Genomic DNA, 16,731 nt, shown 5'->3' with positions numbered 1-16,731 from the left:
CAACCAAAATAGTTTTCATTTCGGCTCTATGGGAAGAAATCAACACTGTTTAACTGATTCATTGACTTTGTTTCTCCATCCAGCGCAGCGAGGGAGGCAGCAGGTGACATAAAGACTGATCTAATCAGTCACTGTAGATACGGTTCAAATGTTTAAAACACAGCGGGTGTGAGTTGATCGACATCATTAAATGGAGCAGTACCTGTCTGTTGACAGGTGGGGCCCTTTTAGACGGCCAGGCCCCCCCTGCAGTGGACCGGGTTGGGGTGGGGGTTATACTTTACCGCCCTGAGTACCATAGGCTACACCACAGCTAACACAAGTACTATGCAAAGACACCTGCAGCACCACCACAGCGCTCTGCTTTAACTTACTTCATAGTAAGAGGATATGGTGCTGGGGAACATAGGACCCTGGCAACATAGATACACTTCATTCATTTGAAGTCAGCATAAGAATGTCATGGGAAAGTTTATTCTGATTAAAAGTGTCCACATTTTTACCACCATTAAATTATTGATTGTTATATTAATCAGGTTCAGAGTATTTGAACAGAAATATCTCATGTTATCACATAAAACTGCTATTATTCAGTGCTGAGAAATCATTAATTTGTTTTCCCAGGTTATCCTTTGCATGCACCAGAAGCATATTTTGCATATTTTGGCCAAAACGACATCACAGCCGTGGTCCGTTTAAACAGGAAGTTGTATGACGGCAGGAGATTTGAGGAGGCAGGTTTCGAGCACCATGACCTCTTCTTCCAGGATGGGACCACACCCTCTGACCTCATCATAAGGCGCTTCCTGCATGTGTGTGAAAGTACTGAAGGAGCTGTGGCTGTGCACTGTAAAGGTTGGAGTGGATTTGTGTGTATTCATTTTTTGTCATAGTCGAAGACAATACTTACCTGGGTCCAGACCTTAAACTCTAGAGTTGATTGGCATTGTGACACGAAACATGTTTTTTATCAGTTAAAAACACAGTTACCCAATGAGCACCACAGGTGAACTGATGATTAACCAATCAGTGCCATGGGTCGGATTAACGTCATTTTAAAGTTGTGAGTTTACCACTGGCCAATCAGAACCAAGTTAGTTAAAGATGCTTATGTCATAGGCTTTTCTGTACTATACAGTCTATGGTTGCTAATTTTACAACTGTAAAAGGTGGACAAATTGTTCTGAGCATTGCAACCTCTGCAAAATGACTTGTTTCACTGTCAGAATCAGATTGATTCATTCCAATAACGTTTTGAAAGAGCTGCAAGATGAAATTATTTTACCCCTAGTTAGTAGCAAAAAGCTAGTTAGTATAGTGTTCAACTAAAAGCAGGCTTGGACCAGGAGTCCCTTGTGATTGGTCAGGGAAAATCGAATCCCCACCCCCCTGGAATTCAGTCAGAGTGCAGGCAATGTTAGACTGAAGATGGAAATGTTGTGAGTGTTGCTAGTTGACAATTCTGCCTGATATTAGTCCATAGACTGTATACAAAATGTATGTAGCATCTTTATCGAGGTCCGTTCCCTCAACTTGATCCAATCATACTCACATACGGGAGTCTCCATCTTGTAAGACTTACCCTCATTTCCTCTTACCAAAAAAGGGCATCTATGGTTGACGTATACTTCCGAGGAGAAGTAAGGGCCATAAGCTAGCTGTCACTCAAGAGGCCACGCCCCTAATTATTCATACACTTCTACCTCCAATAAAATAAAAACTATCCCGGTACAAAAAATGAGTGTTGTCATGGAGATATGACCTAAACATACAGACTAGAATGTTTTTTTGTACCAGGCCTTAAATATGTTTAATTATGCTGTGAAAAAGGCCTGTTTAACATGGGGGTCAATGAGAACTGGATCAACCAGGAAGTCGCTGTGGTGGGGGCTTGTATCAGACGGACAATGAATCTGGAGAAACCAATACAATATGTAAAGATAACTGGGTTGTCTAGGTGTTAAACTTTTTCTTCATTTGTTTCAAACTTGGATCTCCTAACCTTCTCTTCTTAAACCTTTCATCCAATCACAGCTGGCCTGGGTCGTACAGGCACTCTGATTGGCTGCTACCTAATGAAGCACTTCCGGTTCACTGCAGCTGAGGCCATTGCATGGATTCGAATTTGCCGGCCTGGATCCATCATCGGTCCCCAACAGAACTTCTTAGAGGAGTGAGTTTCAGTCTTATTTGTGGCTCAACAATATAATTGACTACCACCCTTTTTCTCCCCTGGTGGCTGGCAGCTATAAATACATTTTTTCCCTAAAGATGTCATTTAAGGTCATTTTCATCATGTTGATGGTGGTTCAAGTGTTACATTTCTGCTAAGTTTTTAATTGGTTTTAGTTATTAGATACTATATAAACAGAGTGTATGTCATGACTGACAGCTCCAATCCCCATCAGTACTGACGCCAATCGCATCACCAGCGCAACATGGCAGCACCTACAGTATATCTGGAATATTTTACTTCATTTTTGTACAGTGGAAGGAAGTAATGAGGTGTTCTCCATCATAGTATCCACACATTACATGAAAACACGCACACACACACACACACACACACACACACACACACACACACACACACACACACACACACACACACACACACACACACACACACTGGTTTATTTTGAGTTAATCTCACAAACACCACTGCTGCCTGAATGAGGATTAGTGTGGACAATAAGTAACATAATTCTGAAATGATTTTCTTTTATCAAAACATTTGCACATGCTGATCAAAACCAATAAGTTGATTCTCATTGAAATTGTCAAACTCTTCACAACATTCTTTCTTCGTTTGAGTCTTCACATGTAAAATGATCAATTATTAAACTCTGCCAGACATACATTTATATATTAAATAAAATTTTCAGTATGCGGGCATTGGACAGAGTGTAACATGTAAAGTTGAGGACACAATAGCAGCACAGAATCAGGCAGTAAAATTGTCAAATGTCAGATTAAATGGGACTTGTGCTTTTCACACTGTCAAAAGCAAATCAGATATGGGTCAGATATGAGCGAAAAAATTGGGTCAGTAACGGTTTCCAGCAGGATGTTTGCAGCTGTGGTCTCCTGTTTCCCGGAGACTTGGCTGGATGATTGGGTGATAGGATGTCGTTTCATTGTCTCACAGCCTCACAGTGGCTAGTGTACAGAGTTGTCTGTTCCTTGTGTGTACAGGAAACAGCACAGTTTGTGGGTCCAGGGTGACGTCCATCGCTCCAAACAGAAGCTCATTGAGCAGAGGCTGAGCCGACGACAGCAGCTACAGCAACAGCGTCAACAGCAGCAGCTTCACAGCCCTGACTTGGAGGGAGGGAAACAGGAAGCTATGTCTCACCTACTCTCCAGCATGGATGACCTGTCAATCAGCACCACCCTTAACAAATCATACAGCTTTGATGAGGTGAACTTTCTGGCATCTTTATCATTGCTTCCTTCAAAATGTGAATTACAATATTAAAAGCTATAAACAGACAAGTGGTTTATTATGTAATCAATGTGATGACTCTCTCTCCCTCTGTGTCTGTGAGTAGAATAACTGCCAGGAAGGCAGTTTTACTCAGGGAGACAAACTGAGAGCACTGAAGGGAAAACGACCACCCAGATCAGCCTCCTCCTCCTCAAGGTACACCTCTTAGCCTTTATGGTTTAAGGAATGTTGCCATTTTGACAAATACACTTGTTTACTTTCTTCCCAATTAGATAACAAGGTGAATCTTCTCGCTCTTGGAAAGAAAGTGAGTAAGTGCATTTTCCCAAATTGTCGAACCATTTCTCTAAATCTCAGTGATTGTAAGTCAATGCAATCTCCTTCTAAGCTGATTTGTTCACATGGAGTGTGGACTAGTGACTAATGGAGAGGTGCCAGTTCATCTCCTGGGCACTGCAGAGGTGCTGTTGAGCAAGGCACCGAACCCCCAACTGCTTGGGGCGCCAATCCATTGGCAGCCCCCTCGCTCTGACATCTCTCCATTAATTGCATGTTTATAGGTGCTGTTTGTACATGTGTGTGTATTTCGGGCCTGTGTGTTTAAATTCATTAAATATAATCATCACTTAGCCTAAAATGTGGCCAGAACCATTTTTAAACATTAACATTTAAACATAAACTTAGCCTTAAAATGTTGTAAGAGATTATTGAATTAATGAATTTGCTAATTTCTATAAATGTGTTAAGTTTCACCTTATGTCTTTTCAAAGGATTTGAATCCCCCATGGCCCTCCATGATAAAATGCCCAACTTTATAGCAGGAATAAACATATTTTGGTCCAAATCTAATGCCTCTGTTAACGATAACTAAAAGGGGCAGGGGAGGGGCTATTTATAACTCACTCAAATAAGTAATATTAAGGGTTAAAGTTGCACCATTAAGGACATGCAGTTTTCAATTCAATTCAATTCAATTCAATTTTATTTATAGTGCCCAATCATAACAAAAGTTATCTCAGGACACTTTACAAACTAGGTAAAGACCACACTCTATGACTTATTTCTGATAAATATAGACCCAACGATTCCCCCATGGAGTACGGTGGCAACGAAAACCTTCCCTATTACAGGCAGGAACGTCAGACAGACCCAGCTATGTGGAGGACGGCCATCTGTCTTGACCGGTTGGGGAGGAAGAAAAGCAGAGAGAAAGAGAGAAAAGACGGACAGATGGATAGAGAGAGACAAAGACAGACACAAAGACAGAGACAGACACACTTCCAGTAACTATAATAATATCTATAGTAATGTGAAGCTTATAGATTATAATAGTAGTAGTAGTAGTTTTGAGTGACAGGTGGGTGCTGTCACCTGTAGCGAGACTGTAGGCTTTATTCGGCCTGCCTTAAACAAAGGAAGGCTAGCCGTCCAGTTTCTGTCCTTACTACAAGCCTGACTCAGAAGTTGAGGTACCCGATTTCCGATTACAAGTGAACGCAGCATAACCGTTGGTGACGATCTGGGCCGACAGACCAACGACTGTCATTCACAGACACACAGATATTGGAATAATCGGAAACAAGGCAACATGTGTTTTCATTAGTGGGTCATATGATCAATCACCATTATTTTAACTTACTCTGTGATATATATTAACTTAAAAGACAATTAAATAGATGGAAATCTTATGGAGTATAACTCAAAAAATAAAACAGCAAAAAATAATTAAACACTGCCGTAATAAAATGATCAAACCTCTTTCCGAGCATTGTATACTTCCCTTAAATCTGGAGCAAAGGAATTATCACACCAATCTATAAAACTGTATATAGATTTGAGACACGGTGGTGTAGTGGTTAGCACTGTCGCCTCACAGCAAGAAGGTCACAGGTTCGCATCCCAACCTCGGCCTTTCTGTGCGGAGTTTGCATGTTCTCCCCGTGTCTGCGTGGGTTTTCTCCGGGTACTCCGGTTTCCTCCCACAGTCCAAAGACATGCATGTGTTAAGTTAATTGATGAGTCTAAAATTGCCCGTAGGTGTGAATGGTTGTCTGTCTCTGTACGTCTCTATGTGCCCTGTGATAGACTGGCGTCCTGTCCAGGGTGCTGCGCAAGAGTCAGATTTGATTTACACCCCAACATCAAACTACAGATATTGTCTGATTATTATTTGTATAGATTGTTTAATCTATACAAATAATAAATGTGCTGTGACAACTGGCAATATGGTTAATACAATTCTCCCCCAATGATATGGGATGAAACAGGGCTGCAGTCTCAGCCCTAGCCTGTTTAACATTTATATTAATGAAATGGTGACATCCCTAGAACAATAAAATATCCCTGGTCTCATTCACTCAGACATAGAATTTAAATGCCTACTTTTGGCAGATGATCTTCAAAACTTCTGTCAGACCTGAGCCCTGATAGGTATCTGGAAAATCAGAATTATGGTGTTTCAGAAATGGCAGGATCCTTCTGTTGAATATGGACCGGGCACCTGAAATTGGGCCTTTGATCTGTTAATTCACGTTACACAAACGTAAAATATCCTTTACCACCATCTTGTTTACTTTCTGAGCTTTGCCTCTACACTGTACGTCATACGCTTCGTCTGATTGGCTGATTTGGCCCGTATGTTGGTGATAGTATTTCTTGTCATCCAGTTAACGTGTAAGTCCTCTATTTGCCAACATATCCAGCAGGTGATGGAGCTCTTATATATATATTTTTGAGACAGGAGCGCATCTGTACTGCTCGATGAAGCCGTGGAGGACGCCATCTTTCCATTCTGTTGACAAAAAGCAGCTACTTTATTGGTTTAGCACGGTCGCGTGTTGAACCGTGCCACCACCCGCGAACAAAATATTATTACACTCTGAAGAAACTAGTTCTGCATAAAACTTACTTACTTTTAAATTTAAAGTTAATGCATAGGATAGTTAACAGATAGTATCCTTTTTTTTGCCTAAATATTGAACAATTGGTCAACCTCCTACCATGAACTTCTGTGTCACATATCCATGAAAAAAGAGAGTGCAAACACAGGATTTCCTGATCATGTTTGTGATCAATTATTTGTCCTATCAAAGTAGAAGACTCCCTTTTCACAACTAAACGTAATGCTTTGGAGAATATCAAACATATATATTTTCTGGATAATCGACTAAAATTACAGTGACAACCTTTTAAATGACTTGTTCTTTTTTATGAATTAAAGATTGTGTAGATGCCAGACTACAGAGCGGGGATGAAACGATAACAGGGTTCAGCTTATGGCACACACCTGTCTTTATAAGACCTTACAGCTGTCAGAGGAAATTAGAATCATAAGTTTGAAGAACTGCCCGACGAGCTCAGAGACAGAACTGAGGAACTGCACCTATCAGGCTGAGGTTACAAAATAATTTCTGCTGCACTTCAGGTTCCTAAGAGCACAGTGGCTCTATAATCCTTAAATGGAAGAAGTTTGGGACGACCAGACTTCTTCCTAGAGCTGGACGTCTGGCCAAACCGAGCAATTGGAGAAGAGCCTTGGTGAGAGAGGAAAGAAGAACCTAAAGATCGATGTGGATGAGCTCCAGAGATGCAGTGAGGAGATGGGAGAAAGTTCTAGAAAGTCAACCACCACTGTGGCCCTCCACCTATCGGGACTTTATGGCAGAAGCCCATGTCTACTTACTATACTGTTTATAGCCCACATAAGATGCAGAAAAACAAGTCAATACAAATCAATTAAATTCAATTCAGTGCCAGTTCATAACAAAAGTTATCTCAGGACACTACGTTCACTAATCATACATGAACAGTAAGACGTAGACAACTAAACCAGCACCAACTTGTTCCGGGGAGTCCTCTGTTGGGGATGTCCACGGAGCAGGAGGCACAGGGAACAAAAAGACTGCTCTGTATACACAAAGGGAGGTGCTACCACTGTGTGCTGCTTTTCAGTATTACAGTAAGAGCACATCTAGACTCTGACTGTTACAGTATGTAGTTGCCATGTTGCAAAACGTTCATTTGACCATTTAAAAAAAACATCTTAAATGGTTTTAATGATGAAATTGAAATTATTTACTTACTTTTAAATTTAAAGTTAATGCATAGGATAGTTAACAGATAGTATCCTTTTTTTTGCCTAAATATTGAACAATTGGTCAACCTCCTCCCATGAACTTCTGTGTCACATATCCTGAGGTACAGAGGAGTCTAGAGGAAGCTACCTTTTGGGGGGCCAACCACATCGGGAGAGATCCCAGTCCAGGGTCACAGGGAGCACCGCCACAGAGACCAGCCCAACCCGAGCAGACAGGAGCCTCCGCACCGAGGTGCAGAGCCCTCTAGCCGCCCGTGCCGGAACTGTCCACGGGACAGCACCCCCCGCGGCCAAGATCAGAGACAACTCCCAAACTGGCAGGCCCCCTGAGGAAACACTGGAGATTAAAAAACTGTTGCCTAACAGTAAAGGGTTAAAGTATGGAGGCTAAAAACGAGGGACTAAAACATAAAAGCATAAAAGCATAGAGGCTAAAACGTGAAATTGAAGATAAAAGCATAAGAGCATAAGACATGTAAATAAAAGCATGAAGGCTAAAACACAGAGATTAAAACAGTAAAAAAGGATAAAACGTGCTCTGATTAGCACTGCCTAAAAGAAATCAATTAACTAAAAGCCTGGTTAAAAAGATGGGTCTTAAGCCTCTTTTTAAAAACCTCAGCAGTCTCCGCGACCCTGAGGCTCTCCGGCAGGCTGTTCCACAGTCGGGGCCCATAATAACTGAAAGCAGCCTTCCCGTGCTTTTTTTAACTAACCTGTGGTATGGTTAAAATGCCGGTGCCGGAGGACCTCAGGGTCCGCGTCGGCCGATAAGGTAAAAGCAAATCAGATAGGTAAGAGGGCCCAAGACCGTTAAGACACTTAAAAACTAGTAGAAGAACTTTAAAATCAATCCTGAAACGGACGGGGAGCCAATGCAGCGACTTTAAAACTGGTGTTATGTGCTCCCGCCCTCTGGTCCTTGTCAGCACTCGTGCAGCTGAGTTTTGTAATAATTGTAGATTCGAAATGCTCTTTTTGGGAAGGCCAGAGAGCAGGGCATTACAGTAGTCTATACGACAAGAGATAAAAGCATGCATCAGCACCTCCGTGCTGGCCTGAGAGAGAAACGGGCGGACTCTGGCTATGTTCTTAAGATGGTAAAAACCTATTTTTGTTATATTTTTAATGTGTGGAATAAAACTGAGCTCAGAGTCAAAAATCACACCCAGATTTTTTACAGATTGTGATAGTTCAAATTTCTGTAACTTTGGTAAAAGTTTCTCTTTCTGGCCCTCAGGACCAATGAGTAAAATCTATGTTTTGTCCTGGTTGAGCTGTAGGAAATTTCAAAAATATCAAACATATATATTTTCTAATCATCTGATTGTCCTTTGTGTTTCATATTTAGGTTAAATCTGTCCAAGGCTTCTCACTGCTCCATTCTCCCACCCCCTAAGGCCCCCAAAGTCCCCCTCTCCTTCTCTTCTTACGCTTCTTCTACGAAGCTGGTTCGAAGCTCGTCCTCCTTCGCCACACAGATCAAAAGGTGTGTCCATGTTCTTGTTGCATTTGAAATGCACTGCAAAGTGCAGTGGATATTAACTAAACACATAACTATGTGACTCTATGTGCAGACATAAGTGTTATTTCTTATGTCTTTCCTCAGATTAAAGAATTCTAAAGCAAATGTCGCCCTCTCTCTTACTTTCTTCACAGTCCCTTCAGCCTCAGGCTGTTCAGCACCAGGCATGCTGACATTCACTGACCTCACAGTTTGGACCAGTTGAGTCGACTGATGATGAAGTAAAAAAAACAGACAACATGCTGTGGTTTTATATAGTTTCAGTGAACCGCATAACTATTACCCTCTGATCAGGAGCAATTATACCAAATTAATTAAGGTACACTTGTGGTTGGAAAGTCACCCGCTGCACACTATATGCAAGCACACTCCTTCTTTATATATGTGAAAGTCCTCCGTTTTGGGACCCATCCACAATCCCAACCTACCTTGTTAAGCGGAGATTTTCTTTCTTATACTACTTCTCCGGCTTTTAATATGCGGAATCAACACAAAATAAATATGTGGAATGGATATAAAATGAATTCATTTTCATTCATTCATTCATCTTCAACCGTTTGTCCCTGTTGGGGTCGCGGGGGACCGGAGCCGATCCCAGCTGACATCAGGCGTGAGACGGGGTACACCCTGGACAGGACGGCAGTCTATCGCAGGGCACATCGGGACAAACAGAGACAGACAACCATTAATTAACCTAAGATGCATGTGTTTGGACTTTGGGAGGAAACCGGAGAACCCGGAGAAAAACCCACGCAGACATGGGGAGAACATGCAAACTCCACACAGAAGGGCCCCAGCTGGGATTCGAACCAGGAACCCTCTCGCTGTGAGGCGACAGCGTTGTTATATGTATGAACAATGCATGAGAACAATCTGAGAATGCAGCGGGTGTCGTCACAGCTGTGATTAATCTGTTATAATTGCCCCAAATCCAAGGGTAATAGTCACAGGTCCACTGAAATGAAATAAAAATGTAACTGTAATGTAACTTTTGTAATTTTTAACACTGCCACTAAAACTATGTCTCTGTCTACAATCGACAATATGCAAGAAGTATGTTAAAAGATAAAACACCCAATATTGCTGAAAAATTGTGCAATTTCACATAATGATGATGAAGTTTAATTAGTAAACTGGGTTATTATTAAGACATATATGTTTTAAGAAACTGCAACACATCAGTAGGTACACACATCTTTTCCTAAGTAAAATTAGTGATATAACATTTTAAAAATGTGTTAATTGTAAACGTATTTTTCATGAACAAACTGCATTTGAAGTATTAGAAGTAAAATTAGCCATAATGCATAATTAAAAGTGTTATCCCTGATGTTATGACAGCAGCATTTTATTTTTGCAGTGCAGCGAGAACATTTCCACTTGCTTTGAATTAAAATCCCCCTGATTAAAAATCCTCTACAAAACAGTGTCTGTATTTTGAAATAAAAGATCATAAAAAAGAAAGTTCTTGGTGGAAGTTTAAATCCTGTCTGTATGGTTGTGTCTCTTACAGTACCATACTTTGATTTGACAATGTTGCCATGTTTCCAGATTTCAGCAATTGCTTTGTTCAATACTATTTTATAATAACTGAACAAAAAATGTTGCCAATATAAGACTAAGATTGTAAAAAACATGAATTATCATACATCACTCACAGCAAACGATAACCGGTATGTCACAGCACTTACACAGAGAAATGGTATGGGTAAAAAATAGACTCTCAAGAAAAAGTACTGTGGTACTTGTCAGGATCTATTCAATCGTCATGGCCATCAGAAAAAAACTAATTATACTATAAAATCCTTTTTTCAGAGGGTATACAGGCAACTGAATAAAAAGCAATACCAACTTGTGATCATACATACGATCTATTACCATACTTTGGATAATGTTGCCTCAAAGTGTAATTTTCGGTGCACATTTTTGGCACTTGCATTCATCAAATAAGCCATCGAGACAGTTTTTTTGTGTAAAAACTATTAACTGAGATATTTGGTAGAGTCGCTAACAGCCAGATGTGGCTAACACTGATTAGCTCGGGTCAGTACGGTGAAGGCAATAAAGCGTCTTTTTTACCACTAATACTGCTCAAAATAACAGTAAACCTCTGCATTAGCATGAGAAGAGTCCCTACACATAATACAAAGCACCAATGGGCACCTTCCTTTTGGGTTGACTTTGGTAATCCACTTAAATAGACTTTACTATGAGAGGAGCTGGTACAGGGGCCAGTAGGTAAGTCTTTAAAACACTCTTTTAATAAACTCTGGGTTCACTTACTACGTTGTTGGTGCTTTGTTTTCTGTGTAAGGACTCTTATCATGCTACTGCAGAGGTTTATTGTTATTTTGAGCAGTATTAGTGGTTAAAAACTGTTTTAATGCCTTTACCGTACTGCCCCAAGCTAATCAGTGTTAGCCACGTCTGGCTGTTAGCGACTCTCCAGGATTTTTCCGTTAATAGTTCATACACAAAAATAACTGTCTCAAGGGCTTACATCAATTACAATTTAACCATGTTTGACTAGTTGATATAGCCTACTGTACACTTGAGTATAGTAGCCTACTGGTGTCATGTCATATATTGGTTCACGGGGCAAATGGACCAAGCTCAAATAAAGTCAGTCAAAGCAAGCAAGGGGTTTTATTTAGAAATGGTATAAAGAGGGAAAAAGATTAGAGCAGAGGTCATCAACCGTGGGCCCAGGTGTCATCATTGGATCGTGGTAGCTTAACCAGTGACACACTATAGCAACAAGTATTGCAAGTGTGCAAGAAATCTTTGGGGAAATAATGTAGTGCTTTCTCATCTGCATGCCAAATTAACTTTTTACAGACATTGGCTGGTGCAGTGCCTGTTATTCAATGGTGAATGCTCTAAGACTGCATGGGGAAAAAAAAGTGGTAAAATATGTACTGCCTTCATCTTTTGTTCAGAATAGCTACTTATCACAGGTAACCGGCCCACCTTCCTTCTGATTCATCCCCACAGCTTCACAGCGCTTTACACAGTCTGACGCGCAGCTTCTACTGATTTCAATGGGGAAGTGTAGAGCGGGTTGTTTCACTGCAGAGAAACTAGACGCTCATTGGTTAAATGCTAAGCCTGTCCCGTCCACCGGACATTCAGCGTCTCTGGGGCACTATTGGACAGTGGGCTGGCCCGGACACTCGGCTTCTGCATGTTGATTGGAAGAGCTGTCTGAGGCGGAATCTTTTTTTTTGTTTACAGCGAAATGAGCGAATCAGCGAACTTGAAGAATAAACATCCAGCGGAACACTTTCCAAGTTTTTCATTCCGTTCTTCTGAACTGGTCCAGAGACTTTACCGATCTCCAGTGACTTTGTCTTTGTTAAAAACAACTAGCGTTGTGATTGACGACTCTGTTCTGTCACTATGCAGTTTCCTTCCCCAATGAGCAGCGGCAGCTCCAGCTGGGCCGAGGCTGTTTAAGCAGCCTAGCTCTGCTGGCCATTGAGAGGACACTGGTCAAGTCCCTGGAAAAGACGCCTAGTTGGTACGACAAGGTCACAGATCATTTTCTTGAAGTGGAACGAAGGGTAGAATTTACATCTCAATACAAACAAACACATTTATGATGTAGGCCGAAAAATTAGCTTCCCCTCCTTGGAAGACTAGTCGCCGCCACTGCTGTTATTTACAAAAAAAGAAGAAGAAGAAGAATTCCTTTATTAGTCCCGCAATGGGGAAATTCGATTTTTTCACTCTATTATTGTTATTCATGTACACACACACAGGCCCGAAATACACACACATGCACAGACAGGACCTATATACATGCAATTAATGGAGAGATGTTAGAGTGAGGGGGCTGCCAGTGACCAGCGCCCCGAGCAATTGGGGGTCCAATATTCCCCAATAGTTTGACTGACATTTTCCTTGTGAAGCTTCATGAAGCATTTTCTCTATGTTATGAAACCACTAGATAGAACTCTTTGTTTAAAGAAAAAAGGCTCAAGGACTGATGTTTTGTTGTGCTTTTAACCCTTTGTTGAAAAGTGAGTGCCATCTGGGCACTGTTTCAGAAAGCATTACACATTAACATAAAAACATCATCAATGGAGCTCTGATACTACAATTCACCATGGCAACAGCTAAAAAAAAAGGCAAAGCCTCCATTTTAGTCCTATGGATGTAGTGATTAATGCATGTACTGTATATGCAGACTGTGCACATTTAGCGTCAGAGACAAAAGAGTCAGAGCAGGGAAAGTTTCAATAAATTAACACAATAAAGTTTTATTCTGTGTTCTCTATCAATTCATCATTTAAAAATATAGTTGAAGATTTAAAAAACAAAAAATCACCTAGATCAAAGACAGAGACATGATAGTAAGATAACAATCTGATCCAGTAACCAGTAATATTGTGATTGTGATTTGCAGGTAAATATACAATAGATTTAAATGTTAGAGTCACAGTGTAATTTAAAAAGGACATGCAGATCTAAGTTTTATTCAGAGTTGGATTGAATATTTGAATGAGGCCAAAAAGGACTATTCAAAGACATGACTGGAAGTGCATAAAGGCAATAACATTAGATAGTACTGAGTAGCAAACTAATATCTGAGCAGGATTTTGATTCTGACATTCGTATTATGGGTTATATAAATATTTATATGAACTTGACCACTGCCTTCTGTGTAAGTGACACACCCTCTCTTGTTGTTCCACACCCCTCCTGCTCTCTGCACTTTACCAGCTAACCTCATTCTCTCCCACTCCATCAGTACATGTTCCACACTTTCTGTTTGTCCACATTCACACTCATCCGTTCCACTTTTTCCTATTAAAAATCAAGTTTGATTCAGTCCAGTGTGTCCTATTTTCATTCTGGTCAGCGCTGTTTCCTCCCTTCTATTTATCCTTTTAAATCCCTGAACCAGGTCACCAGGTGGTCAATCTCCCACCTGTAGGAAGACTCATACCCACCAGAGTTGAGTCCAATGAGGGTGGTGTCGTCTGCAAACTCTAGGAGTTTGACAGACTGGTGACTGGAGGTGCAGTTGTTGGTGTACAGGGAGAAGAGCAGGGGAGAAAGAACGCAGCATTGGGGGTAGCCATGAGACTTCCAAGACAATTATTATCGATTATGACTCCTAAGAATTTAATTTCATTCACAGTGTCAATTGGGACACCGTCAATGATTATTTTGGAATCGGAACTACTCGCAAGTCTACCAAAAAACATTGCTTTGGTTTTGTTCAAATTTAAAGACAGTTTAGTTGTATCCATCCATCTTTTGATTATGCGCATTTCCTTATTCACCGTATCTATAAGCTCATCATAATTTGTGTTACTATAGAAAATGTTTGTGTTGTCTGCAAAAAGTATAAGCTTCAGAATTTTGGATGCATTAAAAATATCATTAATATACAAGTTGAATAGTTTAGGCCCCAACACAGACCCTTGAGGAACACCACATGTAATGAGCAATTGTTCATTTATTATTCCATGTTTCTCAAGAAGCTTTTCCAGTCGACTGTTAAAAAGTTTCTCAATAATCTTTAAAAATTGGGGAAGTAGAGAGATTGGCCTATAATTTGTGAAACTGTGTTTATCACCACTTTTGAATAAAGGTATAACCTTGGCAGATTTCATTTTATTAGGAAAACAACCAGACTTAATAAATATGTCTAAAAAAAATTTCTGTATGCACTTTCCACATCTAATTCATTATAAACTGTACTCCAGTCTTGGTGAGCTAAGCCGTTATTCAAGGAGTCAATTGCCTCTTCATTCCTATTTCGCTTAAGAATAATTTTTGCAGACTCTTAGCTTTTTTTTTTAAACCACAATCATACAAAATAAAGACAAGTAAATGGTTGGTAACATCACATGCCACATTGGTAAGGATGTTATTGTGGCACTAGTTGAAGTTATCCTGCTGGGCTTTGTTATAGAAGGATATAGAGAGAAACTATACATTGTATCAATGGGGTCATCAATAGTTGTTACTCTGCCTGGATTTAGTAAATCAATATTGAAATCACCACAGACAAATATAGTTTTTGACCATGGAAAATAATTTTTCCATCCATTCACTGAAAATTTCAATGCTGGACCCAGGAGTGTGACACACACAACTTACATTTGACTGACAGACAGTGTCATATTTGCTAAGGTTTTAAATTCAACTGATTTGTGAATAAATAAAGTGTAGGAGAGTGAGCCTACACGTATTATGGCTAGAATATATTAGTCGGCGAATTAAATATGAATCAACTCGACTCGTTAAAATTTAGGATTTAATTTACCTCGAAGTAGGGCACAACACCAAAATAAGACAGGATGTTTATTAAACTTTGGTGAAGGTTTAATACCTGTTAGCAACTTAAAGTAATTGATTGTTTAAATTTTATCAGTCTCATCTCGAACGTGTTAGTTCGTACCACAGCCTTATCAGGGACCATCAATTTCTGCACAGAAGGAAAGACTCTCACAACGATGTGAAATTATAAACATTTATTTGGTAAATTAGCAAGGATAATACAGAATAGTGCAGTACCGAATAAATGAGTGACAAAGGGTTAAATGTGGATATAAAACATTTACGACCAGAGATTCAGACCTAGGGGGCTGTCTTATAATATAACTGGCGGACTTAAACTTGCTCTAATTAGCCTGTCAACAGAACTCGGATCAGAACCTAATTACCACCAACGTTTTTAACCAAGAGTTGTAGTAAAAGGCCAACGTTACTTTGCCGTTGATATTACAGTCGCCCTGGCGTCTTACAGTACCGATGCAGGTTCCGTAGGTCCGAGTCCCAGTGTTTGGGACTGGGTCGACATTGGAGTTGGTTCAGTGGGGCTTGTCTGCTCCCGTCCCGGCTTGGATTCAGCTCTTCAGGTGGCTGCAGCTCTGCATGTGGCTTGCTTCTGGCTGTTGTTTGTTGGTTAACAAAAAAAAAAAGGTTCTGACCGGTTCTGTGGGGCTGGTGTCGCGAGTTTGATGCAATTTGATAATGAGGTTTGCAAATCGAAAGAACAAAGTGGCACTTCTGAAACAAGGTCGTCAACTGAAAGGCACGGATCGTTTTCATCAATGAAAACTTAACCAAACGCAATGCAGATATTGCAAGAAAGGCAAGACAACTGAAAAAGCAAGGTAACATACAACAAACCTGGGTAACAAATTGTAAGATCATTATTAAACTCAATGGGACTCCTGAGGATGCTAAAGTTCTAGTTTTCTACATCATCATGCATAGGCCTACACCTAACACACAGCCTGGACTAATGAATGACTTGGCCAAATTACAAAAACTTGTTCAAGAAAATCAAATGCAACTAGACACTTGTATCTATCATGACCACAATATAAGTGACTTAACCACAGAGATGGACCCTGACAATTTTCTTTCTTCTATTGTTAATAATTGCAATTATTTTTATTAACTCTTTATTGCAAAAGTTCGCCCGGACAAAAAGGCAAAGACAGCACGAGGGGTTTTACTATACTTACAAGAGATAAAAACGTATTGTAGAAAACTTATAAAGTCACGCGATAAAAATAGATTAATAAACGAAAATACTTTAACAAGAAAACTAAATATAAAGTAACGATTCGGGCGAAACAAAAGAAAGACAAAAACGCAGTAAGAGCAGAAGATGGGGAGAAGAGAGGGCAGAGAAGA

General features: G+C 40.2%; 1 protein-coding gene across 2 annotated transcripts in view; it reads left to right on the top strand.

The window, feature by feature from the left end:
• LOC310957236 (dual specificity protein phosphatase CDC14AB-like) overlaps positions 1-10,238 on the top strand; it is a 58,661-nt gene extending 48,423 nt beyond the window's left edge. For both annotated transcript variants that reach the window (XM_083927722.1, XM_083927723.1), the window contains 6 exons: positions 625-855; positions 2,035-2,173; positions 3,196-3,421; positions 3,552-3,643; positions 8,896-9,033; positions 9,204-10,238. In XM_083927722.1, coding sequence (XP_083783848.1) covers positions 625-855; positions 2,035-2,173; positions 3,196-3,421; positions 3,552-3,643; positions 8,896-9,033; positions 9,204-9,252 — 875 coding nt within the window. In that variant the 3' untranslated portion in view covers positions 9,253-10,238. The remainder of the gene's footprint in view (positions 1-624; positions 856-2,034; positions 2,174-3,195; positions 3,422-3,551; positions 3,644-8,895; positions 9,034-9,203) is intronic.
• Positions 10,239-16,731: the final 6,493 nt, after the last annotated feature.

This window comes from Echiichthys vipera (genome assembly GCF_963691815.1).
Source record: "Echiichthys vipera genome assembly, chromosome: 15".
In the NCBI taxonomy this organism is placed as follows: Eukaryota; Metazoa; Chordata; class Actinopteri; order Perciformes; family Trachinidae; genus Echiichthys; species Echiichthys vipera.
Note: the sequence above shows the minus strand (reverse complement) of the source record. Positions and strands in the feature narration are given on the sequence as shown.